Source organism: Dipodomys ordii, unplaced genomic scaffold (genome assembly GCF_000151885.1).
Source record: "Dipodomys ordii isolate 6190 unplaced genomic scaffold, Dord_2.0 Scaffold88, whole genome shotgun sequence".
In the NCBI taxonomy this organism is placed as follows: Eukaryota; Metazoa; Chordata; class Mammalia; order Rodentia; family Heteromyidae; genus Dipodomys; species Dipodomys ordii.
The window spans coordinates 6,173,500-6,197,299 of NW_012267304.1; the positions used below are offsets into that span (position 1 = coordinate 6,173,500).

A 23,800-nucleotide genomic window follows, 5' to 3' on the forward strand; every position below is an offset into this window, starting at 1 on the left:
TATATAGTGAAGACACTTCAGAAGTTACATCAATTAGAAAAAACATAGTAGAAAATTAGTGAACTAAAAAAAGCTACAAAATATATTTGTTAAATGACTGTGTGCTTCCTGGACTAGACTAAGAACTACAAGTATTGTGGGGTTTTTTGTCATTGCAAAAGCTTTGAAATATTGTTGGTGGAGTTTGGGAGCAGGATTCAGAAATGCTTCATGGAGGAAATGGCATTTTGGCTGGGCCTTGCAGGAAGGGTTGAATACAAGTAGATGAAGATGCAGGGAATTACATTTTATAATGACTGACTCTGGAAAACATTTTGTAGAAGTACTGAAAAACAAGAGGGTAAACAAACACCCCTAGGGAGTGAAGCTTCCCAACTGAAGGGAATGCCTAAGGAGGCTGGGCTGGGACCCAATCTCAAGTTCCCAGATGGGGTCTTCAGTACCAATGATATTAGGAGACACAGGACAATGGGATTGTTTGTAAACCTAGCAGCAAGAGGTTTCACATTGCAGTCAGGGGCCCCAAATTGGCTGCCCTATTCCTGGATAGTATCTTGTCTCATCTTTTGGTCTGTGTAACACTCAAATTTCCTTCGCCATTCCTTGCCCGCTGATTGCCTGAATGGTAGTTCGTGTGCACCTATGTGCGTGTGTGAGTGTAGGTGTGTGTGGGTGAATGGACAGAAGTTTTGTCTCACACTGCAGCTTCTTCCACTTTTTTCCTCTTGTGGCACACAGCTGGCTTCCACTGAGCTAAAGCTCATTGACTAAGCACCTAGGAAGCCTCCTCAACATGAAGGTAAAATTTATTATGGGGGGGGGGTGACTTGAGTTAAGGTAGGATTATATTTTGTGGAGGTGTGTTGGTGGTAGCAGTGGTGGTGGTAAAGGCTAGGAACTTTAAAGTCAGCTCTACCTACTGAATGAAACACTGATGGTAACACTATATATACTGTCAAGTCAAGGAGTTGGGATATCATGCCAGACCAGCTTGGCCTTGATAACCCTTCTTCCTGCCTCAACATGCCTTACAGGCAGAGATGCAACTGAAAACACCAAATACATCTGTAAGGTGGCTAGGCTCTTGCTATTCTATTGTTCTGCCTGAATCTCACCCCTCAGAAGTTCTCAAGATGTTTCTTTTCTTTGCAAATGTATACAATCTCCAGATTGGACTGTCACCTTCCCCCTGTCCAGCTGCTGGAGGTATATAGGTTATGTAGCTACCGTGCTACTTGGATTGGGAGGTATGGAAAAGTTATCCGAAGAGAGAGAAAAAAAATTTAAAAACTGTTGTGTCTTTTCTTTTCCTTTCAAAGACTGTGAATCTTAGGTAAGACCAGGTACCTGACATAAAATGAAAGAAAATTCTGTCAGGATTCTCTGAACTGGCAAATTAGAGCTCAGTGAGATCAGCGCTGGAAATAACCTTGAAGCTGATGTGGCCTTGCTTGACTTTGGCAGCTGGACCACCCTTGTTACGCAGGTACAGAGACTTCAGATCACGGCAGTCACTGGGGTCAGCATCCAGAGTAACCTGCCCCAAGAACTGATCACAAAATTTCCTGCTGTTCCACACCTGAAAAGACAAGTCAAGGACAAGCAACCCCTGTGAGACTGGCACCTGCCCAGTGACATGTAGAACTTAACAGTGAGCTTGTAAAAGATCTTCAAAGGCAAGACACCATTCTGTTCTTTCCTGATAGTCTTTTGGCTGAGAAGGAGCTAGTTCTAAAATATAGAAAAAGGAAGAACAGCTCAAGATTGTCCTTCACTTGTGAGACAGTTACCTAAAGTTAGCTGATCATAAATACTTTCAGAAATACTGTCGTACTACAGGGATCCATCCTGACCTACCAATGTAAGGATCATCTAGACTAATACATTCTTACACTCAGGAGATTCTACAGCACATAGGTTCACAAGAGTACTCCTGAACAAGTGTCTATACTGAAATAAATCCAAGGAATTCAGGGTGAAGTTGAATAAGAAAGTGTCTTTTCCTAGAAAAAAGTTTTGTTGAGTGTAAAACCTGTAAAAACCAGGATAATCCTCACTCTTTTTTAATTTAAATTTTATTGTAAAGGTGATGTACAGAGGGGTTAGTTACGTAAATAATGAGTACCCTTCTTTTTGAACAGTGTTCCCCCCTTCCTCATTTTCTTCCATTTGCCCACCCCTGCAGGTTGTAAAGTTCATTTCCAATACATTGTCTACTAAGTATCACTGTTGAATTGGTTCACACTTTGTCCTACCAAGGGTAGTTCTCTTCCCTTCCCCAAATCAGATAAACTTATATAAAAGACAAAGGGTACAGAAATTTTTTAAGTGACAACAAGGACTAATCAATCATAAACCTACACAAGATATTTGGGATAATCTAATATCTGGTAGGGACTATGACCCAATAAACGTTCCTGTTCACATTCTTACCTCAACTATAATAGGAATGTCAGTGGTCCTTCTGTAGAAAACAGCCTGGATATCAAAAATAGCATGCACAGTATTCTTCTGGACAGGAGAACGGACTTCCTCCTTTCCACACTTGATGATCAAATATGGGTTTACAGCTGCAGCAAAAGTGACATTTGATTTTTAATAATGATTAGGGTTTCCTTTTCAGGAAGAAAAGAAGCTATCTCATGGAGTCAATTGTTACGGTATAAAGCCTCAGCAACAAAGTGACCTGCAACTCAATTCTTTGTTACTTTTTCCTTTCCTATGTTTTCTACTGGAATATAAAAATAAATATGTGCACTGTGCCCAAGGTTTATGTCCTATTCTGTACCCTGGTTGACAATAATTTCTGATTATCTTTTCTAGTCATATGCACAATAATGGAATAGAATTTTGTTTCTGAGACTCCCCTCCCCGGGGTCCTTACTTTCATTGGCATACTTCTTTTCCAGGCCTTCGGCGCTGTGAACAGTGATCTGGGTAACTACCTTTGGGTAGCCACGAGCCAGGTTCCAGCAAGACATCTTGGGCATGTCTAAGGTCAGTTCCCTAGAACATCAAAAAAGATGTGTCATCTCTTGGTGAACATCCTTTGATGGGACAGGTCTGCCGTGCCTATGCAGACATCGTTGTTGAAAGCTATGAGCTACTACATATGTATTCCATCCCTCATTAAGTATAAATTATGTTTTATAAGTATGGTTTGTTTCCTCTGACTTGAAGGTACTTGAAGTAAGCAGGGCTACTGAGGTGAAAAGAAAGAACCAGAGAGCAGAATATACAATGTAAGTGAAAAACCTAGGGGTTATAAGCCTATTCCCCTCAAGCACCAGTTCAGAGCTCAGATGAACAGACCTCAACTGGGGAATATTTTAACCACCATCATTTCAATTAGTTGTGTCTTGCTTAAAAAGGTTGTCTCATCATTAGTGTTATAGTATAGAGAGATGAAAAAGTGTCAAAAGCTTTAGGATTGGTGGTGAAGCAGAGAACAAGTGTTTGAAGGGCTTGCTTAAAAAAACCGAACCTGAGTTGAACAGGCACTTCAGAGAAGATTCTCAGTAAAAATTCGCTGGTACGGCCATGCTGGAACATGGTGGGGACAAGCACATAGTTGCCCTTCTTCAGATACTTGCTCAGAAATACAGTACGAGTGTCAATATAAGTGGAAGTCCCAGCACGCTCCTGGATGTAGAGGTGATGGAGGCGGAATCTGCGGTTCATCTCCACCTAGAAACAACATGGGATAAAATGCTCCACTCTGTTCAAATCAGTTTCTATGTTTGAAGGTCCTGAATCATTTTCTTTACATCTTCATAACTCCCCTAACTCCAAACAACGAATTTAGCCTCTGATTGCCTTTATTCTTTCTCCTCCAAAAGTCCCATTTTACCTTGAAGAGCTCAAAACCAATAATGTAATTGTCAGGTCTTCCCATTCTGCGGTAAGTGCGCAGGTCCTTCTGTTGCAGGGACATGATCACCTTGTGCCCATCCTCAGGCACAGTGAAGATATACTAAGGGAAAGAGGCCACCAAAGATCAGAGTTATAATTCCCATTTCAGACAAACAAGCTTCAATTTCATGAAATAAAACAACAATCAGACAGAAAGCCTTGAGTTAATTTATGGCCTTACTATTGACCAATTAGGCCTTGGATAATTCATTCACTTGCTAAATATAAATCAATACTGTCCACATATATAAACAGCCGTCATTTCCCCAGTTTGGCATATGATGAAACCTCTAATTATGTACAATGCAATGTACACCAATAAAATGTGACCTTGTTCTAGGTAAGAAAAGGGAGGTTTTATGGTAGCATTCAGAAGAGTTAACTATGTGAAAAAGAAAATGAGGCCAGGTGCTGGTGACTCATGTCTGTAATCCTAGCTATTTAGGAGGCTGAGATCTGAAGATCATGGCCAGCCCTGGCAGGAAAGTCCATGAGACTCTTATCTCAAATTAACCACCAAAAGCTGTAAGTAGAGAAGTGCTTCAAATGGTAGAGTGCTAGCCTTCAGTAAAAGTCTCAAGGATTATGCCCAGGCCTTGAGATCAAGCTCCAGTAGTGGCACAAAAAATATGCATTAAAGAAAATAGTTGGGCAGTAAAGCCAAATGAGGAAGAATTATGACAGTATTTGGAAAGAAATTCTCTCTAACCATTGTGGGATCATCCCAATAAAGCAGAGGTTAAGAGTTATACCAAGCAATCTGGACAGCAGAGGGGCAAGGTAATGCTGCCAAGGTTTGTTTCTTCAAGGAGACATAGTCTGCTGTGTTTTTACAAGCATCTGAGTCTTAATCCCTTGGGATCTTGCTTGATGAATATTACACAATAGCTACAAATGGAAGATGGAATGCTAATATAAAACTCCAGAAAGGACCAAAATGAAAACTGTATTCCTATTGGCTATACAGTTTGTCTTTAACCTGTGGATTCTGCAGGAAGGTATCACGGTTGTTATAGCAGCCTCCTGAGCGGTTCATTAGGGGATCATCATCCACAGTCCAGCATCCCAGAACTGATTCCAGCTCCTTGCGGCCAAAAATAGGTGTGTTCACATTACGGCACACATACAGCTTGTGAAAGTTGCGGCAAAAATCTTCGAGACTCATCCTAAATGGAAGTAGTGCAAGAAAGGAAAGAAGATGGTATTTAATAGTTCACCACTTTCTAGTCCAGGAAGAAGCCCAAATTCCCTTAAATGCAGAACACCTCTCCTCACCAAAATTCTCCATCATCAGACATAACAAGCCCCAGGTTCTTGCGATCTGTTACAGTCAGTTGCTGCCACTCTTCAGAACTAAAGGTAAATAAAGAATACAAGGAGAAGCTATTAGGTTTGCCATTGACTTTCATATAGTAAACAAGTGGTCAAAGGAAACACAGTGCATGAGCACCAGGCAGGCCTGCTTTATCTTACCTCTAGCTGGGTCATAGACCCCATGCCCAACAAGCACTCCAGATGTCCCTGAGCACTGAAAGCCCACTAGGAGGAATAGGCTTAAAACAACAACAGAGCTTGGGAAATATAGGAGGAAAAGTAGAATGCCACTCACATTTCACTCCAGGGGCCACTCCATTCCTGTCTTCCCAAGGGGTTCCTTAGGCGAACCATATACAGCTTCTCAGCACTGAAGACTTCCACAAGTCTTTCTCCAAGGCGCATCTTACGAATGTCAGTCATGGTGTAGGTATGGCCCTTTAGAAGACCCCAATCAGTTTCAACTTCTTGTTCCTCCTGACTTGGAGACTGGGAGCAAAAAAGACAAAAGGACATAGGAATTGGGAGATCTAAGTCTTGCTTTCCCCTTCTTTCTTAATTAGTTTATCCCAATGTGTTTATCTATGTCTTCCTATGCAGATTAAATTTACACCCAACCAGTTATAAAATGAAGTCATGGAGATGAAATTAATGTAATAACCCCCCACTTAAACAATTCAGGTTGAAATTACTCAGTGAAGTGTATTACAAAACACTCTGATACAACTAATTTCTTGAGCAAACTCAATATCCAAGAGCTGAGACCAGAGGAATCATTTGCAAGAAGCTATTTATACCAGCTTGTATGCCTCACTGGAATGATTAGTTCAAATAGATAAAATGTTCAAGCTCCCCAATCGTCATGCCAGGGCTATATGCTTATGTTAGCTTTCTGAGTTCCATTACTGGTTTTTCATGGATCTCCAGGTTAAGGGAAATGTTCCATACTAACTTTTGTAATCTCTTAGTGAGAGCAGTAAGGGTAGAGTAGTTGTTTTGAGTGAACACAAACCTCAATGGAGCAGCCAATGAGACCTCCTTTGGTGAATGTTTTGTACAATTCGCCAAACAGCTTGTACTTCTCCTCAACAAGCTCCGTGTATCTTCCTTTCTGCATATCAACAGTCTCAGCCAATGTGCCCGTGAAGTCCACAATGACATCACTGATGGTCAAACCATCCAGAGCCTCATAACAGCCTAGCAACCTGGGGGGTGAGGGGTAGTGCGGGGAAAATATGCAAAGTTATTTTGGTAGTGTTATTTTTTCCACACTAAGGACATTATCTTTCCAAGAATTTAAATGGTCCCTACGTAGAATTTTTCCAGATAGCTTTTCTGTATATATAAAATAAGCGGTTTTTGGAAATTATTTGAAATTGAGATTTCTAGATGGAGGCTGTTGGTGAAAGATAGTCCATAAAAAGCCAATGATGATGTTGTACAACTATAATCCAAGCTACTCAGTTGTCAGAGATATGAAAATCTCTGCCTGAGACCAGCCTGGGAAAATCTTAAAAATAACCTAAGCAAAAGGGTTTGGGTGTGGCTCAAGTGGTAGTGTGCCTGCCTAGCAAGCATAAGGCCTTGAGTTCAATCCCTAGTAGCACAAAACATATAAGCAAAACAAAAAAGATTGCTCATGTAGAAACTTCTTCCTACTGACAGGCATTTCACAAGCAAAAAATGCAGTGGAGCCAGACCTGGTGGCTCATGTCTAGAATCCTAGCTATTTGGGAGGCAGAGATCCTAAGGATTGTGGAGTAAGGCCAGCATGGGGGTGGGCAGAATTTCATGAGACTCTATCTGAACCAATAGCTTGGCATGGTGGTATACACCTGTCATCCCAGCTACACAGGAGGCTGAGATCAGGAAGATCATGGCTCCAAGTCAATCCAGGGGGAAATGTTTGAAAGATCCCATTGCAATAGAAAAGCATGGATGTGGTGCTATGTACTGGTCATGCCAACAATAGCAGCAATTATAAGCAAGAAGGTCATAGACCATGCCAGCCTAGGCAAAAAGCAAGATCCCATCTCAAAAATAGCCAGAGTCAAAAGAGATAGAAGTATTGTTCAGCTGGTAGAGCTCCTGCTCAGCAAGTGTGAAAACCTGAGTTCAAACCCCAGGATAGCAAACTAGGTGATAATTGCATATGATCTATAGTAGTAGTAGGAAAGATTTAGTAGTAGGATTAGTAGTAGGAAAGTATCTGGGAGAACTAGGGGAAGATTAAGGATTTAATGGAGACTATGCCATCTAAGATGTCTGAGAGCTAGGGCCAGTCCCAAAACAATGTTATAAACCTGACTTAACCCAATTTTAACTGTGAAGCTGAGTAGGTAGAGAATGAACTCCGAGGGACAAACATGGGTTTTCTTTCCTCATATATCCTAACCAAAGACTAACCAACCATCTCCTTACTTTGCATAAGCTTTTTCCAGTAGAGCATTCCAAAACTCATTCATGGAGGTGGAGAAGGAAAAAACCAGATCTCCATTGATAGTGGGTAACAAGTCATCAATCACCACCTCAGTCCACTCTCCAAAATGCCAGAAACGGAAACGAAATATTCCAGCATATTTATCTGGCTTGCGAGGATCCCACTCCTGTTCCTTATGATTGGGAATTGTCTGGAAAAGTAAAAACATTCAGTTCCGTGTTGTTACTCCACACCATATCCAGATACTGACAAAAGCATGTGACAAAATGAAGTATTCCTGATACACCTAGACTAAGGGATTTTTGTCTACAATACCTATTTCCCCAGTTTTGCTTTGCTGAGGATGATATTACCGTACCTGCTCTGAATATACAGTATGGCTGGGCCAACAAGGCAGATGTTTCTGACAGATAATCAACCATAAACTAGATAATAAACAACAGACACTTCAAAGATATTTATAATTACATGTGAAGACATATAAACAACACATTTAAAAGAGTAAGACCATCCATCAGAAAGAATGACATCACCCCATTTGTTAGGAAATGGAAATACTTGGAAAAAATATATTAAGTGAAGTAAGCCAGGCCCAAAGAAACATAGGTCCCATGGTTTCCCTTATTTGCAATAACTAGTATATGTGTGGGATAAGTAGAAAAGGTCAAAAGCTATGTACATATGACCAGATAAGATGAAGTTAAGCGAAATGAAGCCCAAGATAGGGATACAAGTGTTTTTTTTCTTTCTTGCTATTGTTTCTAACGTATTTATAAGGTACCATGTGCTTTGTATGTTCCTCCCCCATGGTATAACCCTTGTTTTCACTTTATTTGATGTTGGTATAATTGGGGGAGGGGAAGGGAAAAAACAAAATGTTTATGGATACAGGTTGAACCATTTAACAATGAGGTGTACAAGGCACTATGTTAAAAAATGAACTTTACAATTTAGGCAGGGGGGAGTGTAGTTGTGGAGGTGGGAGGGAAGGGATGGTGGGGTAAAACAAAGGAGGAAGCAACAATGCTTGATAAGAAATGTACACATTACCTTACTCATGTAACTGTAACCCCTCTGTACAGTATTTTCACAATTAAAAAACATTAAAAAAAGAAAAAAAAGAGTTCAAAGAAAAGAGTAAGACCAATCAAAATACAAGCCCTACTGTAGTTGTTCTCATATGTCCATTCTAAAGCATTCATATGGAGTGCAGAGTATTGATTTCATTCAATGACAAGTAACAGTAATGCGATATTGAAGAAATTCTTTTTATGTACCAATTTCACATTTATAGTCTAAAATTGTTTCTATGAGGAAAATGCTCTTTGTTCCAAATATGTCATCATTTTGAATGCTACCGGACTCTGAAGGGAATTTTTGTGTTCATAATTTAGTAGAACATTTTCAGAAATCTATTTCCATCTTTCTCGCCTCTTCTGTTTTGCATAAATGTGTTAATGACTTGCTGATTCCTACTGGCTTTACATCCCCATAGGTACATAGAATGCAATTATGAATACTGAGTCAAATCAATGAGAATGAATAAAACATCCTCCAGTATAGGTGACAAAGCAGAGTAGAAAGGAAATTACCTTTGTCCAGTGAGCTTCCTGAACAGCCAAACATGAAAATGCAGAAATCATCGGCTTGTGTCCCAGTCTCCCCTGGATTAACTGGTGGTGACTAATGTTTCCCACAATCAGACGGGGGTCATCACAGATGTCCTGTAAAAACAACAATTTTTGTAGAATACTCTAGAAAGAGCTTCCCAAGAGTCACTGTGAGCTTAGCTAGGCAGATTGCCTCCATAGAGAAGATTGGGCTAGGATCTTCACAGCAGGGTCAAAAGGATTGTAAGGAAAAACACAAAGCAGTGAATCATTTAGCCACAGGAAAAGGGGCATGTAGGAAAATGACTAAAGAAATGTTGAGGATGTAATGAGATAGAATGATAGGTGCTAGTGGATAATCCTTAATATTGGGACTTGGAAGAGTTTTCACTATAGCAATGAACTTTGAAAGATGAGAAGAGCATATTACATTCTGGTTCTATTTTATCAGGGCAAGATTTTCTGATGTACCTCTCCTTGGAAGAGTGATTGTATTTAAGAGACAGGGGCTGAAGGAGGTAAACGTTAATGCATCTGCCTTTCCAGGAAAATGAGCTAGGAGACCTTACAGGAAGCCCTTTTCTAACACACAGAAAAGGCAACAGTAGTCTCCATGGCAACAAAACTCCCCCCCCCATCTTTGGAAGGGTATAGATGATAGAAGTATTAATAGCAAATGTTACTAGACCATGCAGGGAAGCACGTCAACAGATGCTTTCCAACTGTATATATTCTAAAGGGATCTGGGCAGAGAGGAGGGCAGTGTTCATTTTCAATGTGTATATTTTCTTTTCACCCTGTGAGTAGAAAAAAGAAGATTTAACTAATATAACTATGACAGAATGTGATAAGGGCATGATGGACCCATTTTTAAAGTAAAATTGGTGCCTGCGGAAAGATCTTCAAAGTTCCTCTGATAGTAGATAGAATAGATGCATAGTGGTGGTAATGCATGAGCAGAATATAGTTAGGCCAGTACACACAGAGATATGGAGGCATAACAGAGAACAGACCAAGACAAAGGCATAACAGCATATTTGATAGCATATACTTGTGAACATGACTGTGTCTCAGAATATCAGCACTTGAAGAGTTCAAAGGCAGGACATACCAAATAAGCCTTGATAGGTGGAGAAAGCTTTGTGGATAAGGCAGCTGGCTGGTACCTTGACATTCTGCCTATCCAGCAGAAATAAATCTTAGTCTCGAATGGAAAGAAAATCTAGACATATACTCTTTTAAAATGATTAAAAAACGACAGCTATATTTTTCTGATCCTCAACCCTCCTTTTTAATGGATATAATTCTGCCTGATGAAGGGTCTGGTCTACAGAATGAAGCATTCCATTTATTCTTTAAAAGCCAAAATAACTCTGGAAAGAAAGAGGCATTCTGGGCAAGGACAAGTCCAAACTAAAGATTAATTGAGCATCCCTCTGCCAAAAGGAGATGGTTAGATGGGTTTTCAGCTTTAGATTTTCTGGTCTTTTTTGTTTAAGATCCAGGTCTGGAGTCTAATCACTAATTTTTTTTTGTCTTAGGAGAAAACTTCTATCTTCAGTGTTTTATGGGTTCTCAACAGCTCATTTTTTGTTTATTGAACATGCAGCAGGTGTGTGGGATGAGTGAGAACCCCTCTTTTTCTTTTTCTTTTTCTATCTTTTTTGCTTTTACTACAAATGAAGCTAATATACTAAGCATGGGTTTTGCTTCATACATCAGATGATCAGATGTTACCATTTTATTTGGAACATGAAGCAAAGTTATAGATTTCATGAGTCTAGATGAAACATACCACAGTTTCCTAGCATGGAAAAAATGATAATGTGAACAATTGCATAGGAAAAACTACGCATTTCGATTAGTAAGGCAAGATATTTGCTGGCTTTCTGCAGATACTTGTGGTTAAGACTTATTTGATATTGTCTTGAATTTTCCTAAGACTCATTTCACAACAAGAGTCTAGATTCAGTCAATACTTTTGATATATCAACTTCTCTTCATGACATAAAGAGTCATGTAAGTAAGGGATATACATTTATATATAATTGATTTCATTTTGAAGAACTGGATGATTCCTAGTTTTTCCTAACCATTCTTCATACATGAGATCTGTTTAACAATGTATTTAAAGACATGAATATATCATGTAATGTCAAAACCAAGAGAAATGGTAGAAACTACCTAATAAAATAGGCTCTGAGAGGGGCAATAACTTGCTTCTCTGACTAGTTAGCTACTTAGTAAGACACTAAATCTGAAGTTTCTGATTCTTCCCATGACCACACTAGGAGAGAAGTAAGCTCTAGCCTTGGCTAGCCCATCCCTTTGTTTTTAGACTATCCATGGCCCTGCATAAAGGGATTACGCAGCAACCTGAGGCAGATGTAGCCACAAATTTCAGTCAGCCATCCCACTCCATTTTTCTTGTGAGATTTCTTAGCTTTTGGTTACAGGATAAATATCACCATTAGAACTTGACCCTTTCAATCCAACACACTAAATATAAATCAGTCTTAGATTATATTTAAGCATTATGATGAGAAACACAGGAGACAAATACTAAACCATTATCTTCTACCTCTTAAAGGAAGTGAGTCATTAAAATGACTAGAAAACAGCCAGCGAGTTAGAAAGGGTAACAAGCCAATGCAAATCTAATATCCAGAAGAATTGTTTGGTGCTAACTTGAAATTAATGAAATGGCTGTTTAGTGACTTTTCCTGTACTTTTGGCCATATTGGATATCTTCCTGTTGGAGTTAAGAAAGGACGACTGGAGAAATTTCTCTGTGACTGCAAGCTGAAAGACAGAGTGCATGCAGATGGGACATTTCAGACTGAGCTATGCTGGAGAGGTAGGAGTGAGGTTGGGGGAGAGGTCACAGCTCACAAATTCACAACATTTGGGTGGCTTGGGAGTAGTGTGGGGGCTGGAGATGCTGAGTTCCTAATGGCTCCCAGCTGTGTTGGCACAGTTGAAATTATCCTTGAACTGAGCTCTTATGTCAAGGCAAAATAATTTCTTCAGGGGAAATATACACAATTAAGAAGTTGAACACCATGAGGAGGGCTGGAATGGACCACACATATCCACACCCAAATCCAAAACCTTATGTAAGTAAACATCTTCTTTAGAAAATAGTTTTCACTTATTTGAGCATTGAGGACCCTCCCAATAATCCTCACCTCATCCTAGTTTCCAGAGACCTCTTGGAGAGGGGACTCATGTCACTCTAAGAGGCTTCCTTTGCACCAGCCACATCCAAATCTTTAGTGATTTTTCTTTTGCAGGTGAAACTTGCTAACAATAAGCATTGAGGTTCAGGGTAATCATTAGGGACCACAATAAAATAAAAACTTTCTCTAGAAAACCAACATCCAGAAGAGTGAATGCAGCCTGAAAAGTGCTACATACAAGCTAGCAGAACCAGAAACAGAAGCATGGCAAGCTCCACAGATGGTACATTATAGCTAAGCAGTCCCAGAAATTTCAGTGGATAAATTGAATTGAACTGCCATTTAGGACCTAACGACTTTATGTGCTGGTTCAAGCAACCATTATCTTATGTTTAAAAACTGACCCATCACCAGATGATACACTTAATTGTAGACATGGGTTCAGCGACCAATGTTACTCATCTCTAAAGGGATCCCCTTTACCTGTTGGGAATCTGTGTGTATGTGAGAGTGCATGTGTGCATGCATGCGCCTGCTCCAATACTAGGGCTTAAATTCAGTGCATCAAGTTCCGCTTGCTTGCTCTTGGCTAGAACTCTACCACTGAGCCATACCTGCCTTCAGTCTGGAATTTCCTGCTTAATTGGAGATGGAGTTCATAGAGCACCTAGGATTACAGACATGAGCCCCTGTCACCAGGCTCTCCTGTGTATTTTTACTTCTACATGAATATTTTATCACAAGTTCCTTTGTAACTCCCCCAAGGAAAACCCAGTAAAGAGCCTGAAAATCAAATCTTAAGCTTCCGCATTCAACCACGACAACCAAATCACTACATAATGAATTTTTTACTTTAATCTTCAGACTTCTGGGAGGAGAGTCCAGGTTAAAAAAAACCCAAAGCACTTTATTAGAAAGAATTACATATGTATGCATTGGACTGTTGATCTGCAATAGGAATAAACTGATACATACTACAACATGGCTGACTGAAAACTTATGCTATGTGCAAGAAGCTTCTTAAGTTTATGAATCTCTTTTAAGAAAAAAGTGTAGAATTGGCAAATCTAGATAGAAACTAAAAGTCTATCAGGGAAATGCACCCAGGGATCTTACTGTGATGAAACTATTGTAAGTCTAGGTTGTGATAATGCTTGTACAGCTCTATAAAATTACCAAAAATTATTGCATCGAATGTTAAAAAAGAGGTCCATTTCACAGTATGTAATTATACTTTTCAAACAAAACACTAAAGTTTTTAAAATAAATAGAACTGTTGGAGAGAAGATCTGGGCCTATTTCAGTCCTTTTGATTGTGTAAATAGTGGGAAACAGAAGTACTTATGTGGAAGGATGTGCTCTCCTAAAGAAAGAAAAGCAGTTTAGTCCTGCATTCCTGTATAAAGAAGTCACATTGACCAGGTATATGTAAATTTTGATCAGCTCACAGAGAAAAGTGTTTCCTTCCTTTATCATTGTCTCATACAAAAGCCTATTTGGCTTTTGACATTTCCTCTGATTTCTCTCTTCCTTCCTTTCTTACTTCCACCATTTTAATTTAGTAAAGCTCATCACCTTCCTATGCCACCTACATAATATAGTAAAATGGTCCCAGGGGAGAATATTATCCAAAAGAAGGGTAATGGTAGGAGAGAGAATTTAAAGTTTGACTGGGAGTGAATTAATTATGATGGCACATGCATATAAGCCCAGCCACTTAGAAGATTGAGAAAGGAGTTTAAGGATAGTCCAGGAAAAAGTAGTGATATTTTTGTTTCAAAGACAAAAATATGAACAAAACATATGGCTGGAGTGAGGACCCAGCAGTACAGTGCTTGGCTACCAAGCTCAAGGCCCTGGATTCCATCTCCAGTACTGGAAAACAAGACAAAACAATCCACCAAACTTACCCAGGAGAACTGACAGAAGATCTTAAGCAGGTACCCTTTGTTCCCTCACAGCTGGCTGTGCACATTCCCATGAGGCCTAGCTCTATTTCAGTCGGGGATTAGATGTGTCTGACTTTAAGACACTATTGTAGGTGGATATGAGTCAGTCGGGAAGAATGCCAAAGGGGCAGGAAGAAGCTGGAGAAGAGATTGCAGCAGGAATTTGGCAAGGCACATTTTAGCCTAAAAATCCTACCTGCAGCCTTCCAGTCAAACTGCACCTTAGTATAACTCGGATCTTATTGTTTATTAGACTTAAAATCAGGGCTTCATGAGGACAGGAACAATAGAAGCATATGATCTCAAGTAATGTACTTGTGTACCCAGAGGCTAGAAAATAGCTGACCCTTTGAATCACTGGAAGAGTTGAGAAGAGTTTCCCTCTGGAGTTTATGGGCAGATGACATCACTGAACTGTCATAAAAACATATTTGTCAATCCTTTCGATCTAAAGCAATGAAGGAAGCTGTTTAAAACAGGTCGTGAAAAGGAGGATGGAGGGGAGGTGACTCTTACCCCCAATTGGAGTCACGTTTGTTCAACTATCAATATGGAAGTTTTCTGAATGCCTCTCCTAGCATGTGCATGACCCTAGGTTTAATCCTTAGGAATGCAGGGCAGGGGGTGGGGGTGGAGAAAGGAGAGGACAAGAGAGAGACAGGGACAGGGACAGAGCAACACAGAGAAAGAATACCAAGTTATCAAGATAATGGTGCTGCCTCCATATTGGAAAGTTCAAACAATAACCCTGGCTGAATGTGAGGCTATGTGGCATGCTAAGGGACAAGATGTCTATAGGCTTCCCTGTAAACTAGGATCTCAACTTTCCCAATGAGGGAAAGGGGATTCAGTAACCCATTTGGTCTTGCTGAGGCAATTCAGAGAGGCCCAGTACTATTTCAGCTTTCCTAATGAAAGGTCAGAGAATTTTGACGTGGATATTGACCACAGGCTTGGCCTCCATTCTAGCAGGAAGGGAGTCTACATCTTTCTCAGAAGGTTCAGAGAGTGGCCCAGAACCTTATTTTTTCACCTACTCCCCACAAAAGGCCCCTTTCCATAGAGCAGGTGCTCAAATATTTCTCAAGTGACTTTCCTTCAGGGGTTCATTGACACTAAACATACATAATGTTATCAAAAGGAAGAACACGGATCAACTAATGAAATTACAGCATCAATAGTGAGGAGGAATGTGAGAACTGATTGGAAGGAAGCTACCTATTTTGTAACGTGAAAAGTCACAAACAACTCTCCTGGACATAATAACATGTGATTTCAATTGACGCCAGGATTCAAATCTCATCTTGTTATTTAGCTTCTCTTGGAGGCATAATTTCCTCATCCATAAAATGGACAAAATATTTGTTATTTTTTAATCAAGAAAAATTATATCAAACTAATTTGAAAATACCTACCTCATGAAGCAGTGGTAAATAAGGGTGAAATGAAGTGGAACAATGTGTAGAAATAGTACCTGACCCATAGTAGGGATGCCATAAATATTGATTTCTTTTTCTACCCCTCCTTACTTGTTTCTTTTCTCTTTTCCTCAATCTGTCTCTGTCTCTCTGTCTCTCTGTCTCTCTCTGTCTATCTGTCTCTGTCTCTCTCTCTTTCTGTCTCTCTCTCTCTGTCTTGGTCTCTCTCTCTCTGTCTCTCTGTCTGTCTCTGTCTCTGTCTGTCTCTGTCTGTCTGTCTGTCTCTCTCTCTCTCTCTCTCTCACACACACACACACACACACACACATACACACACACACTTTCCCTTATTCCAGAAAGGGCATTGCTTACCTCAGAGGGAAAAAAAATGGACTAGTGTCACAATTAAGGTTTTTCTTTTCTTTCCCTCTAATCCAGTTAAGATTAAACCACAGAATTTGTATGATGAAAGCAGAGGACAAAGGGATGAGACAAGAGAAAGAGGGAAGATGCATCTATAGACAAGCCAGCACAAGTAACTATCTCTACTTGGTTCACATCTGGGGAATGAGTTCATGTTGACTTGCAGTTTTGTACTAGATCTCTTCCCACCTACTTCAGGACATTACTCCCATCAAGCATTCCTTTTCTTTCCTTTATCTTCACTTCATTACTGTCTATTCCTTAGCCTATAAATATTTTCAAAATTGTACTGTTTTTAAAAAAGACACCTACCCAATAAATTTCTCAATTTTCTGCTTCTTTTTCAGCTACTTTGGCCCTACTGACATCTTCTCCCTTATGTCCAAGCATCATAAAGCTGTAAGAATCCTCATTATCACCATCTATTCATAAAAATGGCTCCCACATGACATATCTCTTTTTCTCTGTGTATTTGTGGGAAAAGGAGACAAAAAGATCTCACTACTCTAAATATCCAAATACTAGTTAAATTATTCCTCATGTTTTATTGAAGAAGAATATCTGCAGAAGTGACAAATAGAGGCACAGAAAGTCTCACTTTTTTTTTTTTTTTTGCTTTGGGATTGAACCTAGTGCCACTGAGTTTGGTGTACCACTGAACCACACAGTCTCGTCTTGAATTTCCTGCTTTGTGAACACACTAAGTCTCAGCAGTGTAACCAGTGTATTTTGGCACCACCTTGTGGCCATCTGTATAAACTGAAGTAAATCTTGGAATTACATTCAGGAGTTGAAGCTGTGGAAATTGCAATAAAGGGTCACCGTTGGCTCCTTAAAGAAGGCAAACAAAGGGCTGGTGATGTGGCTCAACTGGTAGAGTGCTTCTCTAGTAAATACGAAACCCTGAATTCAAACCTAAGTACCACTAAATAAAAGAAGGCAAGTAATGAAGTGGTCCCACAATCATGAACAAAAAGATACCCCATTATGTAGATTTTGTGACCTTTTAAGAATTTGCATTTCATAATCGCTCTAAATGGCCTATAACATCCCATCACTGACATTGGGAAGGAGCCCAGGTAGAATATGCATCAATTCAGGTTTACCAATTAAATATATTAATGATGCCCTTCATTCTCCAGACCCATCACCATACCACCTTATCTTACTGTACATGGTACTCTCATTCCCATACATCTTGTGAAGGGATCCTGAGACCTGCTTTGACATACAACATGCAGATGTTTTATAGAGAACCATAATGACTATCAGTTACTCCTAGGTACTGAAAGACATGCAATTCTATGTGGATCCTACATACAGGGGAGGAAATCCAAAAAGCAGTTAAGCCTCCTTCCCACCAGTGCAATGCACACCTTTTACTGTACATCTCATTTCATTATCATCATTATATGAGGAGATTTATCCCCCTCCCTCCACCACTGCTCTAAAATTATCTTTAAATTGCTATACTAGGCAACTTACTAAAGAAACCAGAATGTAGTTGTGTTTAAAAAAAGAATGTAGTTGCTTTTGGCTACCTTTATTTTACTCAATGGAGCATTCAAAAAATTGAAATATAAAGATTTTTGGTGTTGCTATTGTCAAGTTTAAACTAAATTAAAATCTGACAAAAATTTGGCTAAAATTTAGCTTTTCTTAAGCTAAATGCAACCTGTAATTTCCTTTATGGAAGGTGATGGATATGTGAATTCGTTTAATTGTGGTAGTTTTTAAGTGTGGTATTTTTAAGTGTGCAGCTATATCAAAACATCATGTTGTATCCCATGAATGTATACCTTGTTTATGTATAGAGAAAAGAAGAGCTAAGGAAAGGAAAGGATAGAGAAAGGGGAAAGGAAGAGTGAAAGAAAGGAAGAGCTAGTGAAGAGATAAAGAAAAATATAGAGATAGACAAAGGGAAAGAAAGAAATAGAGAATAGAAAAAAGAGTGAAAAGAAGATATAGAGAAAGGAAGGATGAGATAAGAATAAAAAGGAAATGAAAAGGAAAAAAATGACTTCCAAGATTTTCCTACACAGTACATTAGTCAGTTTAATTTTGAGGAAGGAGGCCAAGAGGGAGTTACCTGGGGACGTTTCCATATCACTTTTCCTGGAAGCAGTCTGTTGTAAAAAAGCGAATCATTCTCAGGCAGAAAGGTTGGGTCACAGAAAAGTATGCTGTCTCTGATGCACTCCTGCTTCAGTTCCTGGTACTTCTGGTTTTTGAAGAGCTTCAGAGGAGGACCCATAGTGTCAAACTATGCCTAGAATGAGAAAAATGTTTGCCTTTGGAGGAAGAAATTTTCAGGTCTTTCAGGGATTACCTGAAATTGCAGCAAAGGGCAGTCATCATTCAATTCTTCCCATTGCTGGTTACTTCCAATTTGTCTTTAAAGGAAAAGTCACCATTTAAGTAAGGCACCAGAGACTCTGTAACTCATTAATATAGGACTTTGGTTAAGTCACTTGGCCATTTCCGGGCCTCAGTTTCTTTATCAGCCAAATGGGACAAGATTGAATTTATCAATGTCATTGGAAAAATAAATAATAAAATAAACAAATTAATTAAACATGTCTTCCTTTATATTTATGCACATATAAATATATGCATATATATTTGCTTTGAAGTATTCCTTGCTAGGATAAATATAAATAAAATATAAATATAAAATGTATTTGTATATTTATATTTAGATAAAATACAAATATAAAAGTATATTTATTTTTACCCTAGCAAGGAATACTGCAAGACAGTATATATGAGGACAATTTTCCTTTATATTTACACCAATAAGGAATAATTCAAGGCAAAGCAAAATTTTAAATTTGAAGACCAAGATAAAATAATCGATTTAATATATTCAGGAAAAGTGACTGCCAGACAGAGCCACTTACTTTGTACTGCAGGGGACAGGCAGCCTCTTTCAATTGTAACAAGTCTTTTTACACAATTACTTTCTTTTTATCATTTAAAAAACTTTTTATATTTTACCACTGGCCAAGAAGGCCTAATGCAAGACACAGAGCTCAGCAGATGGCCTACAAAGACAAGAAAAGATGGAAAGATTGTATGGTCTTTTTTTCTTCAAAGTCTAATGTACAATCATTTGCAGACTATGAAATCAAAAGGCAGACTCCAAAATTCAATTACACTAATTTGATGAAGTATAGATTCTTATCCCATGGCAATGCATTGTTGCTTTACAAAAAAAAAAGAAGAAAGAAAAAGCAAGAAGGAAGAAGAAGGAGAAAAAGAAGAGGAAGAAGTAGAAGAAGAAGCAGGAGCAGCATTAGAAAAAGAAGGAAGAGGAGGAGGAGGTGGTGGGGTGGAGGAGGAGGAGGTGGTGGTGGACGAGAAGAAAGAGGAGGAGGAGAAGACAACAGCGATGACAACTGTGGCGACATGAAGATAATGACTTCACTTTCTAAGCAGAGAAACAATATAGTGGTTCTTCAGGCCGATCAGAGTGCCCCACACTCAAATGTCCTGAGCTACCAGTTTTTATGAAGATAGTTTGAAAGGCAAACTTGATTTTAAATAGTCTTGTGATGAGAATAGACATCTCAATGCCTTTACTAACTTCACAAAGAGTGGTGAAAGTTTTAATTAGTTTTAAAAATGTATTTTTAGTTAGTATCTAGTTAGCATAACTAACTATATTCTACAATGCGGGGAGACTTGAAACCAATAAAAACTTGATTATGATTCCAGAGTGGTAAACAACGGAAAATGACAGAATTTGCAAAAGCAAAAGACAAAACAAAAGTTGGATACAGAAATGGTGGGACAAAGGGGAACAAATACAGCAGTGAGACTCACACACTATGTTAAAAATGAACTACACAACCCGTGCGTGGGGATGGGTGGGAAAAACAGGGAGAGCCAGGGAAGGGTGACATTGTCAAAAAGAAATGTATTCTTTACTGACTTATATAACTGTAGCACCTCTGTACATCATCTTTATAATAACAATTTAAATTTTAATAAGTTTTTATTGTGAAAATACTGTACAGAGGGGTTACAATTACATGTGCAAGGTAATGAGTACATTTCTTATCAAGCATTGTTGCCTCCTCCTTTGTTTTTCCCTTACCATCCCATCCCTTCCACCTCCACAACTACACTTTCCTCCCCCGTCCCCCTAAATTGTAAAGTTTGTTTTTCGACATAATGTCTTGCACATCTCATTGTTGCAATGGGTCCACCTGTATTCCTATTTAAACAATTTTTCCCTTCCCCTCCCCAAATTATACCAACATCAAATACAGTGAAAATAGGGGTTATACTGTGGGGGAGGGACATAAAAAGCAACAAAAAATCATGTGATACCTTATAAATACATTAGAAACAATAGCAAGAAAGAAAAAACCACTTGTGTCCTTATCTTGGGGTTCATTTCGCTTAACATCATCTTATCTGACTTAAATTTTTAATAAAAATAAAAGTTAGCTACAGTTTTTCAGTGCAAGCTTTCAGGATCATAATGAAATGTCTCATTGATATAACAAGTCCCCCCACTTGAAAACCATAAAAATTCAATTTGTCTTTTGAAATGCTATTTGTAATACATGCACAACAATTATACACTTTTCTGAATTCAAGGAATAAGAAGCTAAACATTATCATGATTTTCCCATAGTTTTATTTATAGACAACCATTTTGCAAACTGAGGACTACAGGGACACAACAAAACACAGAGTGCTAGCCATTAGTTCAATTAACGTCTGCTTGTGTGTTTTAAATATAAACATGGGTGGTATATCACTAATTGTTTTCAGTAAAGCAGCATCTGAGCCAACCTGAATGTTTGCCCAGGCTTCTTTCTGCAGTTTGTTACAAATGGTCCCCAATTTTCATTTGTGCTCCCAGTTATAGTCAACACTATGTGTCTTTACTTTCCCTAGAAGGTTTGGTGGATTGCCACACCCAGAACTGTAAATTTGGGAGAGTCTAAGGCAATTGGGACATTTAGTTTGCCAGAACCTCAGGTTCCCTGAGCCTTCTGATTAAATGAGTAGTATTTCCTGCTCTTAGGAAAGCCACGTGCCCATGTCTCTCTTGCTATCCAGTCGCACAGTGAAGTAGATTAGAGCCTGTGAAAGAAGCAAGAACCTGTGAAAGAAGTCTGTTTTAAAAAGTGATGATGGGAGAGCAACAAGGGAAGGGGTAACAATGTGCAACAAGTAATGTACTCATTGCCTTACTCATGTAACTGTAACCCCTCTGTACAGCATCTTTACAATAAAATAAATTTTTAAATTTTTATTGTGAAAATACTGTACAGAGGGGTTACAGTTACCTGAGCAAGATAATGAGTACATTTCTTATCTAGAATTGTTGCCTCCTCCTTTGTTTTTCCCCTACCATCCCATCCCTCCCAGTGACGGTCTGCACATAGAAGCAAAGTCAAATAAAAAATCAGGTTAGAGAACATCTATCCCTCAGTTTCTGCATAAGTACGACGGGAATATGCTGCTGCCCTGCTGATCTCAAAATGTCACTGCTCTAATAAGATCTAAGAATATTAAGTATGGTGGTATACTTTTTAATTGCTAACGATGAGGTTAATGTAGGACAGTAAAATTATCAAACACTTATTTTTACCAAATAAAATCCTTTTCCCATCCTTAGAAGAAAGTGAGGAAATTCAACCTTATGCATTAAATAAGATGTCTATTGGTATTTTTTAAAATCCCGTAAAATGGCCCCTCAGCCATTACTTGCTTTCGTAGCTGAAGAAACCTATCCTAGAAGTCTAATTTTACAGTCCTTTGAGAATCTAATTCTGATTTTTATAGAATGTTATGCATGAAGGACTCTTAGGAGCCACGTAGTAGAGCAAGGTGATGGGACATGACCAAGGTCATACAGAACAGACTTGGCACTATAACTGCGACCTATAGTTTTTCACCATAATCTTTTTAAGTCAAGGGGGAAAGGAAGTAGGGAAAAGCCTGCAAAGACAAATCTTCTAGTAAGATATGACTTTTGAAAAACTCTCATTATCTGATTGCAAAAAAAAATGCACTTCAGGAGGTGTGTTTTTGAACTGCAAGCTGTCAGAAGGTGAGATTATTTCAAATCAATGCTAATCAAATAAACACTGTTGGGGGGTCACAAAGGGGCCTTTTATGCTTTTAATTTAAGAAGGATAGGGAAAGTTGCTTTTTAACCTATTCCTGAAGGCTTTCCCCTGAAGTCCAAGAAGTAATTAAGAATGTTATTCAAATCCAAAGGAATCACACACACTTTTGCTCCCACATGCACATTAGCGTTCACGTGCTTTCACGCACACCCCACACACTAACTGCCAGATGAATGAAAGAGTTAACAGTTCCTAAAGATTTTTTTTCATTTGTTCATTCTGACTACAGTGTCCTTAATTTCACACAAAGATTAGCAAATAAAGTATTAGCTGAATTGCAATCAAATATTAATGCAAACAGGGATGCTTTATCCTGAAGCTCGAGGTGAATGTCCAAACAGTAGAATTTGTTGAGCTTTCTTAGGTGCTTTGCACCACAGTTAAAACTGTTCTAAATCCTCTAGATCCTAACAAGCAATGGCTTCCTTTGCGATGTGTGGGCAGCATCTTTGCCTGGCCTGTGCTTAAGATGACCAGCAATGTTCAAGTAGGCCCCCTCCCCTAAGCCCCTAAAAACAGTGCATTTGCAGGTAGGGCTGGAAGACACAGTCCTAACTTCAAAACAAAATTTAAACCAAATCTAGAATGAAACAAAAACATAACCAGGCTAGGAACTGATAGTGGAGTAGCCAAAATCAACCTGTCACCAGGCAGGAGGGCAGCGGGCTGTGCAGACAAGGAGTGAGACAGCCTAAGCATCACCTCCTCCTGGTCCACAGTGTACCCCTTTAATGCCAGGGCTTTCAGGCATTGATGCGTACACTGGGGCTCCAACACTGAGCCTGCTTTTGAATCATAAGCCTGTGGCTGTGTAGCTTTGAGTCCGAACAAAATAGAAGGAACTCCAGACGATCAAGATGGTCCTCTCCCCCTCATTTTCCTCTCCCAGGTTTGTCTTGGCTTACCAAGTATTTACCATGAGCCTTAAAAAAAGCACATTTACACATTGAAAATGGATTCATCTATATATACACCACGAAAAATTCTACTGCCAGACAAGCACAATTACTCACCGCACACACCCAACTAACAATTCCGAATTCTCTCGTTTCAAGTTTCTAAACTGTTGCTAATGTGCACAGTTAGTTGGTTGAGACAAAACCATCAAATTACAGCTGTGAAGTTTTAATGAAAGTGAAAGGTCCTTGGCTTCTCGAAGCTACTGTTACCAGAAAATAAAACTCTAGGCGAAGTTTGTAGATACCCCTCTCTAACTCACCTAAGTTTTCCCAGGAGTCTTGCTGCTTGCTGCCGCCGCCGCTGCCACCGCTGCCGCCGCTGCTGCACTTAACCAGGTAACCCCACTAAGTGTGTTAGGTCAGTGCGGCTGAACAAAGATTCTGGCTTTCTTAACCTGAGAGCTATGTGGGCTGTACCGAGCTCTGCCCACAAGGGGAGGTGCC

General features: G+C 39.2%; 1 protein-coding gene across 1 annotated transcript; it reads right to left on the reverse strand.

Annotated features, from left to right (window-relative positions):
* Positions 1-23,800, reverse strand: Capn6 (calpain 6). The gene is made up of 13 exons (XM_013025851.1): positions 23,617-23,800; positions 18,335-18,514; positions 9,259-9,390; positions 7,648-7,856; positions 6,239-6,431; positions 5,522-5,715; positions 5,188-5,265; positions 4,892-5,078; positions 3,851-3,973; positions 3,485-3,687; positions 2,885-3,006; positions 2,434-2,570; positions 1-1,579 (listed from the first exon to the last, which is right to left on the reverse strand). Exons 2-13 carry the CDS (start codon positions 18,497-18,499, stop codon positions 1,397-1,399), a joined length of 1,926 nt encoding a protein of 641 aa, XP_012881305.1. The 5' UTR covers positions 18,500-18,514; positions 23,617-23,800; the 3' UTR covers positions 1-1,396.